Source organism: Rhamphochromis longiceps, linkage group LG6, assembly GCF_057381845.1.
Source record: "Rhamphochromis longiceps isolate RC_006_pf linkage group LG6, R_longiceps_female_GT1.1, whole genome shotgun sequence".
In the NCBI taxonomy this organism is placed as follows: domain Eukaryota; kingdom Metazoa; phylum Chordata; class Actinopteri; order Cichliformes; family Cichlidae; genus Rhamphochromis; species Rhamphochromis longiceps.
Genome location: NC_140562.1, coordinates 28609088 through 28631873, shown reverse-complemented (window position 1 = coordinate 28631873; position 22786 = coordinate 28609088). Strand labels below are relative to the sequence as shown.

At 40.2% G+C, this 22786-nt stretch overlaps 1 protein-coding gene and 1 long non-coding RNA gene across 2 annotated transcripts in view; one reads left to right on the top strand and one right to left on the bottom strand.

Moving 5' to 3' along the window:
• Window positions 1–22786, top strand: part of grin2bb (glutamate receptor, ionotropic, N-methyl D-aspartate 2B, genome duplicate b) — a 120596-nt gene that overhangs the window by 94682 nt on the left and 3128 nt on the right. The window contains exons 10-14 of the mRNA XM_085408830.1: window positions 1609–1734; window positions 3500–3729; window positions 5065–5225; window positions 6412–6599; window positions 16319–16557. Of these exons, the coding sequence (XP_085264956.1) occupies window positions 1609–1734; window positions 3500–3729; window positions 5065–5225; window positions 6412–6599; window positions 16319–16557 (944 nt within the window). The remainder of the gene's footprint in view (window positions 1–1608; window positions 1735–3499; window positions 3730–5064; window positions 5226–6411; window positions 6600–16318; window positions 16558–22786) is intronic.
• LOC146668206 (uncharacterized) lies at window positions 19838–21933 on the bottom strand. Its single transcript, XR_014912136.1, has 3 exons — window positions 21806–21933; window positions 20619–21290; window positions 19838–20519 (listed from the first exon to the last, which is right to left on the bottom strand). It is a non-coding gene; the product is annotated as an uncharacterized LOC146668206 (long non-coding RNA).

Here is a 22786-nt window from a genome sequence, read left to right as displayed (position 1 = left end):
CAGGTTTACAGAGAAATGATAAATTTATGGCCTTGAAAACAGCAGCTGACAAAAAAATCTCACAACAAGGTCCACGGAGAGGTTATTCTGAAAGTTTAATGGAATAGCAGATGTTCAACATTTTTAGGAATTTTCTTTCTTAATAATTGAAGAAGGAACTTAAAGTTCTGTCCTTTTTCCTTTGTGCCAGAGAATCTCATTTCATGTTGCACACGGGGGCAGGCGTTTTTCACACATTTATCAGGACACTCTTTCTGTTGTTCTAAAGCTCATTGGGATGTTTTAAAGTGAAAAAGGAGTAGGCAGAAACTACAATCATCTTGTTTTGTCAGCTAATTTTTCATGATTTGACAAATGCAGTGTGTTTCCAGTGCATGTTTCCGTCAAAGTAAAAGGTCCTCTGTCCTTTATTAGTTTAGCTATTTATAATATTTAAAGCGCTAGCAGTAAAAATATAATAAGCCTGTTACAAAAACACGTTTCTTTCTTCTTTCATTTCTTAAGTTGAATCTACAAAAAAACAGGTATTAAATATTTTTGCACCAACAAGGTGATTCCCAAAGAGCTATTACTTAAAAACTTCAAAAAATATTTGAGGAAACTGCACAAGTGGAGGACAAAATCCATTATTAAGCAAAGGACACACAAGAACTGGACTGAAAATCAGTGACAATAGGTCTGATGGAGTGGCCCTGTCATGGTTTGGGGATGCGTTTCGGCAAAGTGTTGTTGGGGATCTTGTCAAAATTCATTAGAATTATAAACATCCATCAAAGTTTGATCCACCGTGTAACACCATCTGGTAAGTGTCTGATGGGCAAATTAATTAAGTAATAATTACGTTTTCAGCATCACAATGATCCCAAAACACTTAAAGAACTATTCCTATAGAAAGAAATGACAAAAATGCTGCCTAAGAGAGTTGACGTACCAAACATCGACTCTCAAGCTCATTACAATTGTACAAACTCTTTTTTCCTTATATACTTACATGTTGTATTTCCATATATGTTTACACACATTTCAATAAAGAAAATGTCCCATTTTCTAAGCAAAACATAATGAAATGAGGGGTTGTTAAGACTTTAAACAGTACTATAAATATGCTGATTTGTTATTGTTTAAAAAGTGATGTAATGTAAAGAATGAAAGGAAAAGAGTTGGACCTCATGAAAGTGCTTAGAAAAATGAAACTGCAAAATACTATAGAGCTGAAAATTGGACAAATTTAACTGACTGTGAACTGCTCAGGAAGAGCTGTCTGGTGAACCTTTGGTGGGGATTGTTTTGTCAGCTACAACACTGTGGTGTTTGTCACAGACCATAATATACGATACAAACTACAAAGCAATTGGAAAACGTGCCTCCTTCTCAGTGTTTCTCTTCAGAGGTGCTTGTTAGTGTTCACAGAAACTCAGACAAAATCCATAAATGTGACAAGCACAAAGCACATAGCGTCTGAATACAAATAGGCATGTTGATACCCGAGGGGTGGTGGTGGGGAGGAGGGGGTGGGGGGTTATATTATAATTTACTTTCATTTGCTTTAATGAACTTCCTTTCTCTGTCTTCTCACAACCTCCCTCCCTGTTTCCCTCTCTCTTTCAGAGCCCTTCAGTGCCGACGTCTGGGTGATGATGTTTGTGATGCTGCTGATCGTGTCGGCAGTGGCTGTGTTTGTGTTTGAGTACTTTAGCCCGGTGGGTTACAATCGCTGTCTGGCAGACGGACGAGGTGAGAGGACACACACGTCCATTAACACACAAACCCAGACCCACTCGATTCCTGCTGCTAAAAGGTAACAATGAGGTACATTTTTAGGCAATCTGATGTGCTCTAATGCAGTCTTAGCCAGCAGGCTTTGTTAACTTGAATGCAGCATTCAAACTGAGCCCTCCAGGTGCTAAATTACTTTGACAATCCCGTCTGAATGAGTTCAACTGGAGCTCTGGGACTTCCTACTTGATGTCTTGAGTGCTTATCTGCATCTATAGTCACTTAAGCTCTTTCACTAATGAAAAGGATCATTGGCAAGAACCAGATAGCTGATCTTAAGTATTCTTAGCATCGCTGCGCAAAAACAAAGACTCCTCTGTTCCTGCATTACAAAATCGTTTCTGTTCTCAAATAGTACAGCAGCATTACACCGCCACATCTACGGTTGTAAAACTGCTGAATACAGTTAACAAGATCTGGTACCTTACACTGAAAATGTATGTCAGGTCTAATGATGTCTGACAGTATCAAACAACACTACCCTGTTGAATCAAATGCAGTCTCAGCACTCCATTCATATCAACTTGCCTATCAAAATCAATGGCTCAGATTCATTCTGGGTTTCCTTTTTTTCCCTCTAGCTTTTATATGCTCGCTCTGTTTGACTCTGAGGATTGTATTAGGTTGCCATAATAGCAACCTCTCAAGATAAAATCAGAGAAGTGTTATATTGCTGCTTACAGCCTTTTTTTTCTTTCAAGGACCGAAGGGAATAAAATAGTTTGGAGTAATGTTTCCTACAGTGCTGTTTTCTGAATGTCTTATGGGTTGTGTCACTTAATCGCTGGGTTGTGTAAGGCTGTTGTCCTGTACTGCTGCTGCAGCTGTAGCATATGTAATTGCAGCCTGCTGTGCGCCCATCTCCCCCCCACCTCCCTTCGTCCCTCTCCTCATTTCTGTGGTAGGTAGTGTATCCTTCCTGCCACCTTGTCATACTCCCGTAGAGGTAGGTGGAGCAGAGTTAGTAGTGTGTAACAGTGGGTTGTCATTGCCATGTCTGGAAGAACAGATGTTGACTGTAGAGCACATCCTGCGATCACTGACAAACTAAAGGATGGGGCTAAATCTATGCCGTGTTCCTCCCATCCATCAAATGAGTCCTTCAATGAGTAAATGCAGATAAAGCAAGGTAATACCTGTGATCTGTGAAACTGATCCCTTTTTCAAATCAAATCAAATCACTTTTATTGTCACATCACATGTGCAGGCACACTGGCACAGCACATGCGAGTGAAATTCTTGTGTGCGAGCCCCACAAGCAACAGAGATGTGCAAACACAACAACACAAACGAGCAAAATACAAGAATGGCCAACCTGAAACTAATAAATATATGTACAATATATAATAGTGTATGCATTTCTGGATGTGTATACTAAATATTTTCCTACGTGTGTGTGTGTGTGTGTGTGTGTGTGTGTGTGTGTGTGTGTGTGTGTGTGTGTGTGTGTGTGTGTGTGTGTATACACATTTTTACAAATTAAATAGTAAAAAAATAAAAAAATAAAAAATAATAATAATAATAATAATAAAATATATAAAATATACAGAGTTGAATATGTGCAAAACAAGTGGCATTTATATACAGTGTGGAGTGCATAATGTTGAAGTTCCAGTAGTGAAGCTGAGGTGTCTATGACGTGTTCAGCAGTCTGATGGCTTCTCCCATTTTGCTTTGCATCCTCCTCCTCCTCCCCCTCCTCTCCTGTCATTCTGTCTCCCAGAGCCCGGCGGCCCCTCCTTCACCATCGGTAAGGCCATCTGGCTGCTTTGGGGTCTGGTTTTCAACAACTCTGTCCCTGTGCAGAATCCCAAAGGCACCACCAGTAAGATCATGGTGTCAGTGTGGGCCTTCTTTGCTGTCATCTTCCTGGCATCCTACACTGCCAACCTGGCTGCCTTCATGATCCAGGAGGAGTACGTTGACCAGGTGTCAGGCCTGTCAGACAAAAAGGTGTGAATTTAAGGCAATGTGATAGTTTGTGGGGTGAAGGAGCACATGGGTGTGAACACATGTGAGAGTGGGCTACTTAATTTGGAGTGAAACTAGTGTCTGTTTTATTATTTTTTTATTAATTTACTTTTTCTATTTAGAATGAATATTCAAGATACTAGCCCCATGTTTGCCTACTGGTGGTGGTCAGAAGGCCCGGTGGCGCCTGTGTCCGGCAGCCTCGCCTCTGTCAGTGCGCCCCAGGGCAGCTGTGGCTACAATGTAGCTTGCCATCGCCAGTGTGTGAATGTGTGTGTGAATGGGTGAATGACTGAATGTAGTGTAAAGCGCTTTGGGGTCCTTAGGACTAGAAAAGCGCTATACAAATGCAGGCCATTTACCATTTACCATTCAATTCAGTTTTATTTATATAGCAGCAAATCACAACAACAGCCACCTAAAGGTGCTTTATTTTGTAAGTTAAGGAGCCTGTATTACTGCAGACAGCAGCCTGCTTTGAGCAAGCACACAGTGGGAAGGAAAAACTCACTTTTAACTGCAAGAAACCTTCGACAAAACCAGGCTCAGGGAGGAACAGCCATCTGCTGTGACCGGTGGGGGGTGAGGGGAGGAAGATGAGACCAAAACCCCCCCAAAATATTATGGATGAGTGTTTCGATTCAGTGCTTTGAACTTATTTGATCTCTCTGCTAACTTGCTACTGTAGCTAGTTTTGATGCAGGTGCAACATGTGGTTTTTCAGAATGGGGCCGTTAGCTTATTGTAACTGGTAGTTTAATGTAATAGCTCAGTCACAGAGTAAAAATAGATAGAACCTCCTTACAACAAATAAAAAAAATGCTTGCCTGGCGGTTGCATTTAAATTTTTATTTTTCCTCTGTCCAGAGGTCGAGGGTGTTACACTCTCAACATCTTTCCACACTTGATTGCAAAACGATTGCACAGATTGCTTCTCATAAGGGGACACAACCCTGTATGGATGGATGGATGAGACTGATGTGCATTTTGAATTTGTCATTTAATCTAGAAAAATTAAAAAATTAACGATTGCATCAAGTAATTAAATAAGAAATAAAACTAAGAAACTAAAACTGCTGTTTTGATCTTTTCAGCATTTTTATGCTTGTAACATAAATTGCAGATCTTTATTCTGAACTTGATCTGATGAGTCATACATATTTGTCTAAACATGTCCAAGGATTCTTCACATCTCTAAACAGTTAGTTGATTTTAAGCTTGCTAAAGTCCTGTTTAACAGTGCATTAAAAGGATATTTGATGCAGCTCACTGCTCTTTTCTCTGTGTGTTTTCTTTTCCCGAAACCCCCCACCGCAGTTCCAGAAGCCTAACGAATTCTCACCGCCGTTCCGGTTCGGCACGGTGCCCAATGGGAGCACAGAACGCAACATCCGCAACAACTACCGGGACATGCATGCCTACATGACGAGCTTCCACCAGAAGAATGTAGACGAAGCCCTGTACAGTCTGAAGACTGGGTGAGGAGCAGAGAGATAGCGGGCCTGATGTGGGACGCTAGGAGGGAGTTGAAAAGATTTCAGGAGGGAGAAGAGAGACTGTGTTATGGAGCCGTAAGGTCCTGTACTGATGCAATACACAGAAAAGATGATGAAGGAAAAAGGAGAGGGAGACAGAGGAAAAGAGAGCATTCTGGGTAATGTGGGTGGGCAGCGTATCTGCCTGCCACTGGCACCCAGAATAGCAGCGTAGCATGCGTTTGCTCTGAAAGCTAGGTAACATCTTTACTTCCTCTTCACTCTTTCTCTCTCCCTGTCTTCAAACGCTTTCACCCACCACGGCTGAAGAAAACAGAACAGGGACGAACCTGTGATGAAGGGCACAGAGGTCCTGGAGCCCTGAGGGGCCCTTGGTGGAGATTTGTCACGTCATTGTATCTGTTAACCCAGGGTTAATATGGATAGAACACAATGCAGAGGTTTTACAGGAAACATGGCAGTTCACCACCCCAGACCCTGAAACACTTTGGTCTCATGGTCAGTTTAGTTACTGAGCTTGAAGATTCGTTCTCAACACTGGAAACAAAAGTGATATATTTTACTTCTTCACATCTGAATGGAATTGGTCATTTAAACAGCGAGGTTTATATTTGAACTCTATGACCGGTGTTTAGGTGTTATCTATCACATGATGACACCTAAACAATTTCCATGACAAGAGAACAACCTAAAATAGATTCCTTTCCTCATTACAGAAGAGTTAATGGCCTAAATTTCTCACAGTCTTGCCTTGTAGCACTTTATATGAGAGAAACTCAATTTCCTTGTAAATTTTCTCAGTGTTTTGCAATTTCTTATTAACTGTTACCTGAAAAAAAGAGAATTAATACCAATTAATCATAAACAAGCATAGCTTGGAGTTTGCAGTCAGTGCAGTGGATACCAGGTCAGGTCAACATGCAAAAATGTGCAGAGACAAACATATCATTAAAAATGACTTACCCGCCTTTTTTCTTTACTGCCTAATCACACCGTACTTTACAGGGAACCTCTCAGACCATTCAATGACACAGATGATTGTGATTCAGTGTCTTAAAATCTCCATTTGACATAATGAATCGGTGATTTGAACATTGTCACTATTTGTGGTGAAGGTGGCTTCACAGCTTTGACTTCCAGCTCATTTTTCTTCTGTCATCCTTCACAGCAAATTGGATGCCTTCATCTATGACGCTGCAGTGCTAAACTACATGGCTGGCAGAGATGAGGGGTGTAAGCTGGTCACCATCGGGAGCGGCAAAGTGTTTGCCTCCACCGGATACGGCATCGCCATCCAGAAAGACTCAGGGTGGAAACGGGCCGTGGATCTGGCTATTCTGATGCTATTTGGAGATGGTAAGGAGTGAAATGATGCAATACAGGAAATTAATAAATATTCTAGTGTCTCGTATCTCATATAACAATTATACAAGTTATGCAAGTCATCACAGTCTTAAAAGATTAGATAATTGTCATGTAAATTTAGTTTTTTAAAGATAATGATGTGTTTTTAGTGTCATAACTGCAGTGACTATTGCCTACTGCAGAGAGGGCTTGGGCAAGTAATGTTGTGATAGTGATATTACAGGCAAATTAAATAGACCATTACTTTTAAGAAACTTCTGCTGCAGCCTTAATTTGTACAATAATCATTCAGGTTGAAAATAACAAAGTGAAGTCATGCTCTCATCGGGGTAGTAAAACTGGAGTCATGGAAGGAGCAGTGACTCAGAAGGTGGCCGGTGCTCGCTATGGTGACAACCCAAGAGCCTGCTGATGAAACCCAGCAGTCAGCGAGGCTGTCGAGCTGCAGGATGAGGCCTCCAGAGCCAGGTTGGCTCATCGCAGGCCTTAATCAACAGCGCGGTACCAGCAGGCCTGAAAGGCTGCAGCTGCTGTGGCTGTAGAAATGAAAGTTTCAACGGGGGATGGTTTGGTTATTTGGTAGCTCGGGAGGTGTTTTTGCAAAAGCCCGCTTTGGCAAAGAAATTAAATATTGACCTTAACTGAACATTGCTAGGAGTAAAGCTGGACAAAGGTGGTCTTGAAATGCTGAACCCTGTAGATGTTGTTCGATTGTTGTGATCGTCTTATGTCTCCACATTGATTTCAGGAACAGGGCCTACGGAACGGCAGAGTGATTAGGTGGAAAAACCAAATTCAGCTCGAACACCTTAAATATATTTGATTTGTTCAGGCTCGGTCTGGAGCACATCAGTAAGGATGGTCCTATACATATATCAGTGACATGATTTGAATGTTTGTCTGCAGCAGTAATATATCGAAGGGGGTTTGATACGGCCATTAAAAATTCTATATTTCGATTTTGACTCTGTTTTGAGTCAAAATAAAAATATAGTAACTTTGCTTAAGTCAAAGTTTTCTTTTTACCTTTGTAATATTGAACACCCATAGATCATCCACTGTCTAAAATAAGCAGTTTTAGCACCTCTTCTCACTTTAAGCCTCCTTTACTATGATCGACTGCTCCTCGTGAACACAAGGTATGGACAGCAGGTGGGTGTGTTCATCTCAGGTGGGTATGGTTACCAGGTAGGTATCGTCTGGTGGGTATAGCCATCTTAAACAGAAAAATAGGAACAGGGATGTTTACTGTCATTCACAAAAATCCAAAATTAGAAAAAAAACTGGCCATATTTTATCACACACACACACACACACACACACACACACACACACACACACACACACACACACACACACACACACACACAGATATATGTATAAATACATATGTGTGTGTGTGTGTGTGTGTGTGTGTGTGTGTGTGTGTGTGTGTGTGTGTGTGTGTGTGTGTGTGTGTGTGTGTGTCAGAAAAGAATAATAGGTCCACTTGAAAGTAAAGTCCTTCCCATTTTTTGACTGATGTACAGTTTAATAGATACAGACATATAAAAACTTTAAAGCTCAGTCTACAATGAAAAGTACATACATTTTTAAAACCTTCACCACCTCCACTGGGTGATACGTGATATGTGCAGGGAGTTCTGGGGCTGAGTGCTTATAACCAGCACATTTATCTTTCTTTAAATTGGTGCTGCAGCTTCATCATATATTATGGTGGCACCATTACATCAATATGGTGTTATTTTAATATAAAGGAGGCAGAGTCCTGAATACAGGACTCAAAGGAGAGGAACTAGAAAATAATGGTGTTGACACCGTCTGTGAAATGTGATACTGTATGCATCACAGAGCAATGCTCTCAGTTTGCCGGTTCTGTTTTGTTTTAAGCTCCAGCTCCGTGTGTTTTGGGTGGTGACTGAAAGAAAGCAGCAGGATGTTTGATGTCATTCTAAAAGAGTGATGATGATGAGAGCACTGATCCACGAGAGGCTTAGTATTGAGCTGCCACCCTCTACATGATCAGAGTATTGGGCTAGCAAACAAGGTTTGGGTACACAGTGATGGTGCAAACTTTGCAACTCCTTTTGGACGAGGGTTGGCTACAAACTGCTGGCAGAGGTTCGTGCAGTGAGATAGGTGACAAATGAAACTATAGTGAACCTAGAATGAATTCAGCTCATCTGTATCACAGTCCCGTGAAAAACCAAGTACACTCCATTATTCAAAGCTTGTAGAACCACCTTTAGCAGCAATAACTTGAATTTTTTTTCTGTGATTTTGTCAGTCTCTCACATCTTTGTTGGGGGATTTTGCCCCAGTATTTTTTACACATTGCTTCAATTTATTGATTTTTGCACTCATTTTTTTATGCACAGCTCTTTTAAGGTCTGACCACGACCTTTGATGTGTGGATTTTGACTGGGCCATTGCAACAGCTTAGTTGTTTTCTTTTTCAGCTATTCTGTTATAGATTTGTTGGTCTGCTTGGGATCATTGTTCTGTTGCATGAACCAAGCTTTAGGGAGTTCATGGCTGACTGAATGACTGCAATGGGCCAAGGTCCTGTGGCTCAAATCATCACCCCGCCACCACCGTGCTTGACAGTTAGCATGAGGTGTTTTCGCTGATATGCTGTTTCGAGTTGTGGTGGTTTTCTCCAAACATAGACTGTGCATTCTGGCCAAAAATCACCTTGGTCTTGTCTTTCCAAAGAACATTATTCCAGACGTCTTGTGATTTGTTCAGATAAACTTTGCAAACTTAAGTTGTTTTGCCATGTTCATTTTTTTGAGAAAAGCAACCTATCCAAACAGGCCATACTGGTTTGGGCTTTTTCTAATTGTACTGTCATAACACGCTAACTAAGGCCTGTGGAGTCTGATTTGTATCTACAGAGTTTTTTTGCAGTTTCTCTGAGTCTGACTTTGGGGTGAATTGGAGTTGCTGGGATGTCCACTCCTCAGAAGATTGTGGCGTTGTATTAACATACACCTTAATGCTCCAGACCGGAAAACTGAAAACTTTTCTGCTTTTGTAGAAGTGTATACACTAGATGTCAATCATTTACTCAAGCCCGTAGCATCTGGCTGCTACTTACCCTCTGAATTCCTGAGGAAGCAGTAAGGGTATACTTAGTTTTTCCTAGGACTGCACTGAAACCTGGGAAAGCTCTTTTTTTCATGTGACTGTACATACTGTAAATCACCAATTGTCACCAACTTGTCAGTGGTGGTAGTTTCTCCACCCATGAAACGTGCAACTGCTGAATGTAGACTGTGTTATTTGTATAAATTAGTCCAGTCAGAAATGTTAACAAGGGAAAAGTTCGAGGGGTACTCCAGGGGGAACTAAAGCACCCCAGGAAAATAGTTTGATGTCCTTCGCATATTGGTAGCTGTGAAAGGGAAATGCAGTCTAATTAATTAATTTAAATGAAATGACCGACCCGGAAGAGTCTGTCTGATATTTGTGTGAAACAGAAAATAGAGTCTGACCTTTAAAGTTATATATTCAATACTGTTCAAAAGTCTCGAGCCATCCTGCGTTTCTTTATATTTTGTTTCCAGACTTTCTGGTAATTTTTTAAAAGAGGTCTCGAGGCTTTCAGGAGGACTTTCAAAGTGTTTCTTTGGATATCGACTGTTTTTTCACTAGTTTTCAGTCTAGTTCTTGTAGCTGATTATTTTCAGGGATTTTTTTCTTCTTTTTTTTTTAAACCACATAACTGTGACCTATGAATTATTCAAGCATAAAAAGACACCGCACTCAAGGTATAAAGGTGTTGTGTCAATACATAACAGACAACCTAGCAAAGATTCTGCTGAAGCCTAATCAGAAATGGTCTCTTCCTTAAGAAGCCAATCTTACCATGATACCATGCATCTGATTGGCAACAGTTTCAGTTTTCAGCATGACAATGATCCCAAACGCTCAGCCAGTGCAGTAAAATAGAACCTGAATAATAATGGATTGGATTTATATAGCGCTTTTCAAGGCACCCAAAGTGCTTTACAATGCCACTATTCATTCACTCTCACATTCACACACTGGTGGAGGCAAACTATGGTTGTAGCCACAGCTGCCCTGGGGCAGACTGACAGAAGCGAGGCTGCCATATCACGCCATCGGCCCCTCTGGCCAACACCAGTAGTGTCTTGCCCAAGGACACAACGACCAGGACAGAGAGCACGGGGATCGAACCGGCGACCTTCCGGTTACAGATACGCCTCCCAACCCCCTGAGCCACGGTCGCCCCATGTTACACTTTCTATTCAACACTGAGTGTTTTGAATAGAAAAACACTCAGCATGACTCACCTATCAGTCATGGATTGTCTGTCCAGAGCCTTGACGGCAACACTGTTGAAGCAGTTTAGGATCATTTTGACTGAGAAGAGAACAAAAGGCAGCCAACATCCAAAGAAGAGCTTTGAATGTCTTTCAAGAAGCCTTCAAAAACATTTACTCAAGACTACTTAAAGAAACTACCAGAAAGCTTGTTCACAGAAGTTCACGATGTGTTGAAGAATAAAGGTGGTCATACCAAAAATTTACTTTTAAGTTTGTTAAAACTGTACAAATTCTGTTTTACTTATTATCTTTTCATCTGTGATGGCATGTTTCAGTAAACTTATTCCTCATTTTCCAAGCAAAATTTTAAAAAATGAGGGGTGGCTCAAGACTTTTGCACAGTACCCTACTGTACTAAAAAAATAATAGTGAAACTACCGCCTTGGTCTACTACCGTTACATTTTGTACCTCAGGAAATAAAAGACACAACTGTTCCTGATGTGAATCTTTGCCTTCAGAGAATACACCTTCTCCACTTCGACTGATAGCATGTCCTCCACACTGCTCACCTCACTACCTGCCAGATCTTATACTCTACAGCACGCTGACACACACTCATACATACACAGACGTGGCCTTCCAGGTGCTATCACTTTCCATTGTGTCGTGCGAGATGGATAAAGAGGTCAGTACGGAGAGAACATTCACCTTGGATCAGATCGTTCGGAGTCAGATTGATCCAGACGTCGACACACACTGTTGGGAACTTCCCGAGTGGCGTACATTAAAGTGCTGGCTTGTGAAAGGATGTGATTGTGACATGTAGCTGTGTGGATGCTTGAGTGTTGTGACACATCTCCACGAATTTATCCAAATGGAAGTAAAATCTTGCCGTGTACACGAGGCCAGCACATCAAGCATTACCTCTCATTACCTCTTGCAGATTGTTTGGCTGTCAACACACATACAGGTTAAGAGATCAGACTCATCGATGTTTGCTCATTTCCGTTGCTTCCTGTTTGAGTCAAGTTGTATGCAGAGGGGAAGGGGTCAGTAGCGGCTTTGCAACAGGAAATAGTGGAACTGCATACAGAATAGCCAGGAATGATGCAAGATCAGGAGGAACAGGTAAAGGTGGAGGAGAGGGGTGGGGTGGGAACAATGAAAAATAAGAATAAGCAGAGTAATAGGAGAAGAATTTTAATCATAGATATTTCTTTCACATGATAAATTCTGCTCATTAATCTAATATATCATCAATTTGGTTCACATTCTACAAAAAAAGCGCAAGCTATGCAGATTTAATAGCAGTAAGTATTCAGTTTGGAGAGCTGTTGCAAACTGTTTAGATGAATCAGTCATGCTGGAGCTAAACATCTGTTTGGAAATTTAAAGGGAATCAATGAATTCCCATTTGTGCTTTGTAGTCACAAGTCAGTCTAAAAAGTAGGTTATTCTATCAAATATTTCTCAGGCAATCTCCCACCACTTTGATCATTTAAATTTCCTTTTTGAGGCCATTTATTTCCCAAATATTTCTGCCCTAATGTGACGTGATGCTCATTCTATTGTTTCAGCTCTGTTGATGTGACAAAAGTAGTTCTTTAATCACCAAAAAAATCACCTTGCAACGGATTGCATTTCCCCAAGTTGAAAGGTTATACTCCTTGTTTTAGTCCATCCAATGACTATCTGTGTGTTACTCATCAGCATGAAAAAACTGTCAGCCCCCCACTTTAATACTACCACATAACACAGTGCTCTGTATCCCTCACTGAGGCTCATTTTGGTCTTAATGTACCAACCTACTGTTTGTCCCAGCAAGTCTAATACTTTTGTTTTATCAATGGAGTCTCAAACACGTGCACAGCTTTGCCGTCTTCATTGGCACTGTGTCTCTTACTCTCACCTCGACATATGGACATAGATGACATGCATATTTTGTTTTTTTTAACATGCAGGGTTAATATTTTATCCTAAGCAACAATTTTTCCCTAAACCAAAGTAGTTTTTCGTCAATACACCCAAACAAAAATTAAATGAACACAAAAGTTGAAAAATGTAACTAAAAACAGAATGCATCGATTTGCAAATATTCTAAACCCATGTTTTATTCACAGTAAAATGCAGAAAACATGACATTTTGAAAGTGAGACATTTTTATTTCATAAAACAAATATTAGCTCATTTTGAATTTGGCAGTAAACGTTGGGTAACAAAAGGCTGGAAAATTAAGTGGTACTAAAAAGAAACAGCTGGAGGAACATTTTGTAACTAATTAGGTGAACTTTCAACAAGTCAGTAAAATGATTGGACCATCGAGCGGCAGATGGCCGCCCATCCCTGAGCTTCATTCTTCTGGAGGTTTCTTCCTGTTAAAAAGCATATTTCCTTTCTACTGTCACGCAAGTGATTACACATGGGCTACATGCAGTGTTGGGGAGTAACGGAATACATGTACCGCTGTTACGTATTTAAAATACAAAATATGAGTAACTGTATTCCGTTACAGTTACCGTTTAAAAAGGTGGTATTCAGAATACAGTTACAAAAAGGGGAGTGGAAAGGTTGGAGTTGTCATCGAGGAAAAACGGGAGCTGGAAGCATGTAAATATAATAATAACCACTTCAGCCAAGAAGAGTGCCTGACGAGCCCAGTTGTAAGTAAGCTATTAAGACTCGACTGTACACCGTGTTCGTGTTTTCCTCCGAAAACAATAAGTTCCGTTGGAGCAGTCTTTCAATGTCTCTCTCTGTCTCTCGCAAGAAAAGTTGACCCACACAACAAAGTAAAGCTATTTTTCGGCTACGAGCCGACAGGGACCCCGCCGTATTAGTCAGAGGTCCCTTTACTACAGCTCGGAGTCGCGGACCTTCAGTAATAGTAATAAATCACACAGCAATAGTACATTCACGTTGTTGTAAAAAGCATGATAATATATTAAGTAATCCAAAGTATTCAGAATACGTTACTGTCATTGAGTAACGTAACGGAATACGTTACAGAATACATTTTGGGGCATGTATTCTGTATTCTGTAATGGAATACATTTTAAAAGTAACCTTCCCAACACTGGCTACATGTGATTGTTAGGGTTTTCTCTGTATTATTGTAGGGTCTTTACCTTACAGCATAAAGTTGTATTGTTGTGATTTGGTGCCATATTAATAAAACTGAATTGAACTGAACTATAAAGAGAGCATGTTTGACAGGCAGAGTTTCTCAGAGGCAAAGATGGACAGAGATTCCCCAATCTGCAAACAAAACTGTGTCTGCAAGCTGTGGAACTTCATCCTAATTATAGAATATTGTTCTGCAATGTAAAATTGCAAAACTGAAGTTCTAATCATGTATATTACATAGTATCAGCAAAACATCCAGAGAATCTGGAGAAATCTCTGTGCGCAAGGGACAAGTCCATAAATCAAAACTGTTTGTAATCTTTGGCTGCTCGGGCAGGACTGCATGATTCTGTCATAGAAATCACTGCACGGACTCAGAAACACTTCCAGAAATCAGTGTCTGTGAGACGACTGCGTCATCTAAAAATGTATGTTGCAAAAACGTAGTCATATATGAAAATGATCCAGAAACACCGCCGTCTTCTTTTGACCTAACCTCTTTGAAAATGTAATAAGACTAAGTGGAAAATGTCAATTTTGAATTTAAGATTCTTTTCGTAAAACATGAATTCTGCATTCTCCAGACCAAAGAGAAGAGGCTCCATCTGGCTTGTAATCAGAGCTCAGTTCAAAAGCCTGAATCTGGTGTTAGAGCATTCTCATTCCCAACGTGTCACATACCGACGATTTGTAACGGCCCGAGGCATTGCATAGTAACGTGAAAGGTACCCTTCCACATCCTTTTGAGACGATCCGGATTCTCAATTGAATCTAACAGATTACCACTTGTGGCGGTAACACATCTCCGTTTCCAGAGCAGAGGCTCCAGCCCTCCATTCCAGGCCTAACTATAACCTTAATCCTTAACCAAAACCTTAACCCTATCAGATCGTGTTTTCCAAAGTGATTCCAAACAGCTCTCATGCCTCCGAGCGCATAACATACTGACGATTTGTCACATAGTGTTGGGATGTTATGTGTTGGGATGGGAACATGTTTGTTAGAGTCTAATGAACTGGAAAGGCACCATTGATGCTGAAAGGTATATATAGGTTTAATTAAGAGCAACATTATTATGCAGATAATAATGGACTCAACTCGTGATGTTGCTGCCATCAAATTCAAAATGACCTTATTTTGTTCTTACATTTTCTTTGTTTAAACATTTGATATGTTTTCCAAAGTGCAAAACACAAAACTCCTAAACGATCTACAATGTAATCTGCGTGTGTTGAAAATACCAGCAATAATTTAAAAAAATGTGCATATGATACAAGCGTAAATAATCCAGAACCACCGAGCACTGGTTTGAACAAAGTCACTGTGCTCTGCTGCTTCGTGATATTTTCTATGTAAACTCAGCAGTGGGTACACAATGTTTGTTCATACTTGTTTATCCATGTCTTTTTATTTATTTCGTTTTTACTATTTGCCTCATTAGGAAGAATAGTGGAGTCAAAAAGTTCTTATTGGACTTTATTGGTGTTAATTTGTTAGTATTGTTCACTGTAAATTGACAAACACTGCAATAAATGCACAGCAATCGTAATTGTGTGGGGAAAATCTGATATTGTGTCAACCACTTCTCCCTCGACCGCTCCAACCTCCTGATGCAGACTCTATTGTTCTATAAAACAGGGCCATTATCTCGCTGTATTTAATCATCAGGACACTAGTGTTGAAGGACTTGTGTGTACTTCTGTGACACCCATCAAATCTGGTAGAAAAGCAGAATTTGACCCCTCTGGATACAAACACAGTGCACACGACCACACCTATGTGTGCAAACACTCACACACACAATAGTTTTATGTAAGCAGCAGGAAAATACCTTATACACACCATAAGCTCATACACAGATCTAACAAATCTCTCTGGACGTGTCCTCCCCCTTTAGTAATCTCCCCGGGGATGCGGAACTGGCGGCGACACAGTTTTTAGACGGAAACCCTTCTCACATGACCATGCACACTTCCTCTCCTAGGACTGCTGAGTCCCAGCAGGCAGTTGTATTTTTGGTCCCCCCCCCCACCAACACAACAAAGGGGTTAGCCTTGCATAAGCAGTCCTTAATGAGGAGGCTTGTCTGGGGGGCATTCAGTCAGAATAATAGAACGTGACATTTGTTGCATGTACATGAGACCTGAGCTGTTTTTGGCAACAATGGCCCATCTAGAAAAAACCAAACAAGTGCCGTCTTGTTTTGTACACATATTTATACATTTAGACACCTACAAACCCATCTGCATGTCACACTTGACCAGCGCTTTTGACCGGTGTGTATGTGTCTCCAGGTGAGATGGAGGAGTTGGAGGCCCTCTGGCTGACGGGCATCTGCCACAATGAGAAGAACGAGGTGATGAGCAGTCAGCTGGACGTGGACAACATGGCAGGGGTCTTCTACATGCTCGGGGCTGCCATGGTTCTGTCATTCATCACCTTCATCTGTGAACATTTGTTCTACTGGCAGCTGCGCTTCTGCTTCATGGGCGTGTGCTCTGGAAAGCCCGGATTCACCTTTTCCATTAGCAGAGTGAGTGTGCTCGTGTTTTATTTTAGGTCTGACCTCTGTCCTTCTGACAGAAAGATCACAGGAGTGGCTGTTTTAAAACCACTGGCTGTGGTTGAGGTGGATGGAGTCAGTCAGGGAGATGCGATGACTCACCTGAGCTACCTGCGGCTTCTTTTTTTTTTTTTTTTTTTTTAGCTCAGGCTGTTGTTAACAACAAAAACAAATTCTAGTGATATAAAAAAAATACTCCAGATAGCTGCTAGAGCCCGTTATTATCTATTCAAACTCAATTTAATACTGCCAGTCATAGACAAAGAAGGTGTTTATCCTTTATCCAATTATGTGCATTTCAGTGTCACTTTTGTTAGTTAACATCTATTTCATATTTTATTTAGTGGAATTAATGCAACAAGAAAAAATCCTATTTTACTTTATTGGTGGATTACTTTAGAGATCATTGCAGGGCAGTAACATAACTGACCTCTGAAAGCACTGATATATGGGTTTACAACAGCTGCATCTTAAATAAATAACATAGGCAACAAATGTCCTTCCAGAAACTGATCTTACCCTCTGGCAGCCATCTTGGTAACACCTCTGGGGAACTTATTTGGCATTTAATTCGAGGTCTCTGTCACACTTAACAGGGAGAAAGCCATAACTTTAATTGTAATGGTTACCAGAACTATTTATTTATTTATTTATTTATTTATTAACCTTTATTTAACCAGGAAGATCCCATTGAGATTAAAAACCTCTTTTTCAAGGGAGATCTGGCCAAGATAGGCAGCAGCAGATGTCTCACAGTTACAGAAATTACTCAAACACAGGCAGCAACAACACACATGCAACAATAAGTGAAAGAATACAAATAAAATAAAAATAAAATTCAATAAAATTCAAATAAAATAAAAAGTCAGTTAAAATGACAATCTAATTGAAACAGTTGCATGTTATGGACTTGGCCTCAAGGATTCGTAGTTTAGATTTAAAATCACTTAATGAAATGAATTCAGTCATTTTCCATTCCTTCTGCAGTTTGTTCCAGGCCGAGGGTGCTAAATGGACAAAAGCTCTTTTACCAAGTTCAGTTCGGGCAAATGGAACAGAAAGCAACAAGTAACCATGCGGACGAAGAGAATACCGACCAGCATGTTTCATTACAAGCAGGGAACATATATAAGAAGGCAGCAACCCAAGCAACCCAACCCAAGTGAACTGCATGTTCACATGAAATGGTGAAAAACAGCTTCAAAAGATAGCACTTAGACTACATATATGAGAAGTTATGCAACGTTACAGCATCCAGGAGCGACAACAGCAGCTCTTCCTAAAGAGCATGGAGCAAATGCTGTGCTAAATCACATGATCAGTACACTAAGACAAGAAATCTGAGTGAACTTGGGTGCATTTTTGTCTTTTCTATGATGACAAGTCAATATGTTGATGTTGAAGCTCTGCTGTTCACATGTCAGTGCAAAAACAGAAAAAAGAAGAAAGGACGCTTCATGGCCCTGATGTTCGATCCTGCAGGTGCTTCTCAGCAGGCCAGGTATAAGTACAAAAAAGAGAAACAAAGCCCAGGAAAACTTAAAAAAAAATAAAAAATTTCCAGCCTCTACAAATATGACCGTAAAGAAGTACTGAGACACTTTGTCATCAGCTAAACACCCGATAACGCCCATCAACTCTAACACAAATGGCTTATCCTGTATTTTTATCAGTTTTGTTACATCCTCCTCCCTTCACCTCCAACCGGTCACGGCAGATGACCGGCCCTCGTCGATGACAGCCTCGTTCTGCTCTAGGTTTCTTCCTGTTAAAAGGGAGTTTTTCCTTCCTGCTGTCACCTAAGTGCTTGCTCATAGGGGCATGAGCACAGGGAGTCATATGCTTGTTGGGGTTTTCTCTGTTTTCTCTGTATTATTGTAGGGTCTCTACCTTACAATATAAGGCACCTTGAGGCAATTATTGTTGTAATTTGGTGCTACATTAATAAAACTGAATTGAATGGAATTGATTGGTTCTTTGGAAATAACAAATTAACACAAAAAGTAGGCATTTCAGAGGCTTGACACAAACTGTTTGTTATCCATATCTGAAAAGCAAATGTGCTTCTGTCTGCTAGAAATACCTGCACTTGGAGCTGAGGTGAAAAGCGAGCCATCGTCAAGAAGCGAGACACAGAAATCATTAAGATTTGGACACATTTTCAGAGCCTCTCTCCTGGAAGTCATTCATTGTGCCGTGCTTGTTTGTAAGCAGAGGGAGTTAGCATGCTAAAAATGAAACCTGAGAGAAGCTGAAACCTTTTTTTTTTTACCTTGTCACCTCCTCCCCATGTAAATTGGGTCCATATAAATAGTCATTTGAAGTGTCAAGCATTTGCATAATGTTACCTTTTAAGAAGCAGGTTGCTGTTGTATGCAAATTGCCTTAGTTATTATTGCCCAGGAAAAAGGGACACTGCTGTTTATGGGTTTGGTCTTAAGGATGAAGGTGTTTCTAATTGTAAGGTAATCTGGTTTACACCTACTCAGAATGACCAGAAGGACAATAAAAGAGAGTGCAGGCCATAAGCGCTACTGAAGCACACTGTCTTCTGTGTTTTTGAAATGGTAGCAACCTCCATCTGTGTTAGATTTCTTTTTCTTTTCTTTTTTTTACAAAGCGTGAGAAGAGCTTGTCACTTGTTGAATTAAATAAATTCTAGTTGCAGACAAATTTCAGAATTGTCTCCTACAACTCAAGAGCGGATTAGTCAAGCAGATGTATGGGCAGAAATCTGTGCCATCAGAAACTGAATTTGAATAAGTTCAATTTGAATTTGAATTGCTCAGATTGAATCTGAATTGTAACTTGAATAAATGCTTTTGAAAACTGAATTTGAATTAGTCTAATTTGAAATTGAATTTATGGTTTGAAAATGATCATCACTAAATTGAAATTGAATTTTATATTTTGAAAATGAATTGATTTGCTTTGAAACTGCATTTTATCCTTTAAAAATTCAGCTCTCGAATAATTTCAGTTTCACTTCTCACCATTCAGTTTCAGTTCTACCATTCAATTTCAGTTCCAAAATTCAGTTTTTTGGAACTTACATCCGGTTCCGGTTCAAGCGCAGATTAATAGAACTACGTTTTACTAGCGGACCGAAAGTGTCACCGACGGGCATCTACAGCGTCTTGAGCTGAATTAAGACTTCAGAAGTCATTCGTCATGTCGAATGACCAGCGGATAAACTCTCAGGTTGGTAATAAATGTATTACATGTATAAGAACAAGCGTCATGTTAACAAATGATAGCCGTACAGTAACTGTTATGCTTATTGTAGCTGTTAGCTAAAAACGCTAATTTAGCGTAGTTTGCCCTGAATTCAGCTTTGACAAACAAATATGATCGACTGTTTCTAGTAGAATTCCAAAGTTGTCATCTTGGACCCTCTCAGAATGCTTGCAGAGACCCCTACAGTAGGGAAACATGCAAAACGGTGCCCAAACCTTTGTATTTTAGCTTTATTTATGCCTTACACAGCATCTCAACTCTTTAGCTAACTTAATAACTTTAGCTAAAGTGAATAGTTAGTCTAATTCATTAGTGCAGCATTACTGGATCACCTCTGTTTGAAGTGATATAATGTGATATACAACTATCACTGAAACAGCAAACTTTGTAAATAAGCAAACAACACTTCTCATTCTCTAAACGTTTGGCCACAGCTGTAGATTACACTATCAGTGCTTGTTCACTCTTGACAATAATTACATTTCTAAATTTACTTTGTGCATTTACAGGTAAACAATATCTAATATTTTATCTAAATGACTGCTTTGTCTTTGAAAAGGGTGAAGAGCCTGAGGCCGGTGACAGTCCAGTTCTACTCTAAGTACATCCTTACAGTGGCTCACAGGACAAGGCTACATTCCTGTCCTGCCAGAAGAGAAGACAAACTTCAGAGTCTTCATGCAGTTCAACCACACCTGTCATATTCCATATGACAGGGGTCTCAAACTCCAGTCCTCAAGGGTCAAAGTGTCATGCAACTTTTCCATGCCCTCGAGGACTGGAGTTTGAGACACCTGCCGTATGGTGTTCATGCTGTTTTCTACCCCACAGTTACAGCATGTCTGACTGCCTGTTCAGCATATGCAAAAATATATGAGTTTAAGCATGTGATGACTAAGGCCTTCCATTATGGTGTTTGTCATCACATGTCACAGACATCTGGATGATCATTTGGAATAAATAAAATACTAAAAACATGTTACTTCATCTTTTATCTTTATTATTATTATTATTGTTCTTATTTTACACTTTTCATTGTTAGGCATTAGGTTTATTTGTAGTAGTCCTTTCCAACGTCTTTCCCTCTTCCATGTTACTGTGTCAGCTTGTCAGCATCTATTTGGGTTTGGAAGTGGAACAGAAAGTAAAGAAATCCAAAGTGCCATTAAAACCAGCAGAGGTTCTTATATTTCAGAAGAAGGGATTAATTCAAAAGAAATGACCTCAATGCCATATTTTATTTAGGAACCCTAGAGAGCACTTTGCAAAATAACACATTCTTATAATTTCACCCTCAGATGAGCCAAGCTACGACTGTCAGGGAAGGTGATGTAGGTACAGAGCATATGAGAATGGTTAAGTTAATGTCTCTTGTCTATATGAAGGCACAAGAGGGATCAATGGCAAGGCGTAGAGATTCAGTATCTTCAGTCTTCAGTGGACACTCCATTTCTGGCACAAAACACCTGTAAAAGATGGTCGATTTAGGAGGTGACCCGACAACTTCAGCCTGTCAAACATAGTAATGGAGCAGTGTGTTTTTAAAAAGCAAAAATCTAATTAAGCATGCACTCAGTACCCTAAAAATTATTATGGTAGTTAAACACAGTGCTAGTCACATATCATATCTGCACTAATGAATTAGACTAACTATTCACTTTAGCTAAAGTTATGAAGTTAGCTAAAGAGTTGGGATGCTGTGTAAGGCATAAATAAAGCTAAAATACAAAGGTTTGGGCACCGTTTTGCATGTTTCCCTACTGTAGGGGTCTCTGCAAGCATTCTGAGAGGGTCCAAGATGACAACTTTGGAATTCTACTAGAAACAGTCGATCATATTTGTTGTCAAAGCTGAATTCAGGGCAAACTACGCTAAATTAGCGTTTTTAGCTAACAGCTACAATAAGCATAACAGTTACTGTACGGCTATCTTTTGTTAACATGACGCTTGTTCTTATACATGTAATACATTTATTACCAACCTGAGAGTTTATCCGCTGGTCATTCGACATGACGAATGACTTCTGAAGCCTTAATTCAGCTCAAGACGCTGTAGATGCCCGTCGGTGACACTTTCGATTCGCTAGTAAAACGTAGTTCTATTAATCTGCGCTTGAACCGGAACCGGATGTAAGTTCCAAAAAACTGAATTTTGGAACTGAAATTGAATTGTAGAACTGAAACTGAATGGTGAGAAGTGAAACTGAAATTATTCGAGAGCTGAATTTTTAAAGGATAAAATGCAGTTTCAAAGCAAATCAATTCATTTTCAAACCATAAATTCAATTTCAAATTAGACTAATTCAAATTCAGTTTTCAAAAGCATTTATTCAAGTTACAATTCAGATTCAATCTGAGCAATTCAAATTCAAATTGAACTTATTCAAATTCAGTTTCTGATGGCACAGATTTCTGCCCATACAGATGTCTGTCATACATTTCCATGCCTGTTTGAAGATTGTAGCTGCGAGAAATATTTCCAAATGGCAGGGCAGGTCACATAAAGCAAGAAGGTGACAAGTGATGGGACAGCAAGGGGCTAAGAAAATTCAGAGACAGATCAAAAGATAAGTTAGCAACAGTCATGATAAAAGAATAAAACTGGTAACAGGACAAAGGGTAGCAGAGAACAGACACAGTGGTGTGCCTAGAACCTGTGTTTCATTACCTTTCACTGCAGCTGTAGTAGCGATAGATGCAGACAGATAAAGACAGACAATCCCATCGGAGCGGCTGCTGCTCACCAAAGCACCCGGAAACGGAGATAAGGCAGACCCAAAGACAGAATGGAGGCATAAAGGAAAAGAGGGGGTGGGGGTGGTTGACGAATCGCATTCATGAAAGTGACTAAGAGGCCGACGGAAACAGTTTCTGACAAGTTGACGCCTTTGAGGAATACTGGCCTGCACACTGGCTGGTGGGTAGTGCGTCCTCGACCTTTCAGAGTTGGCTGTTGCCTAAAC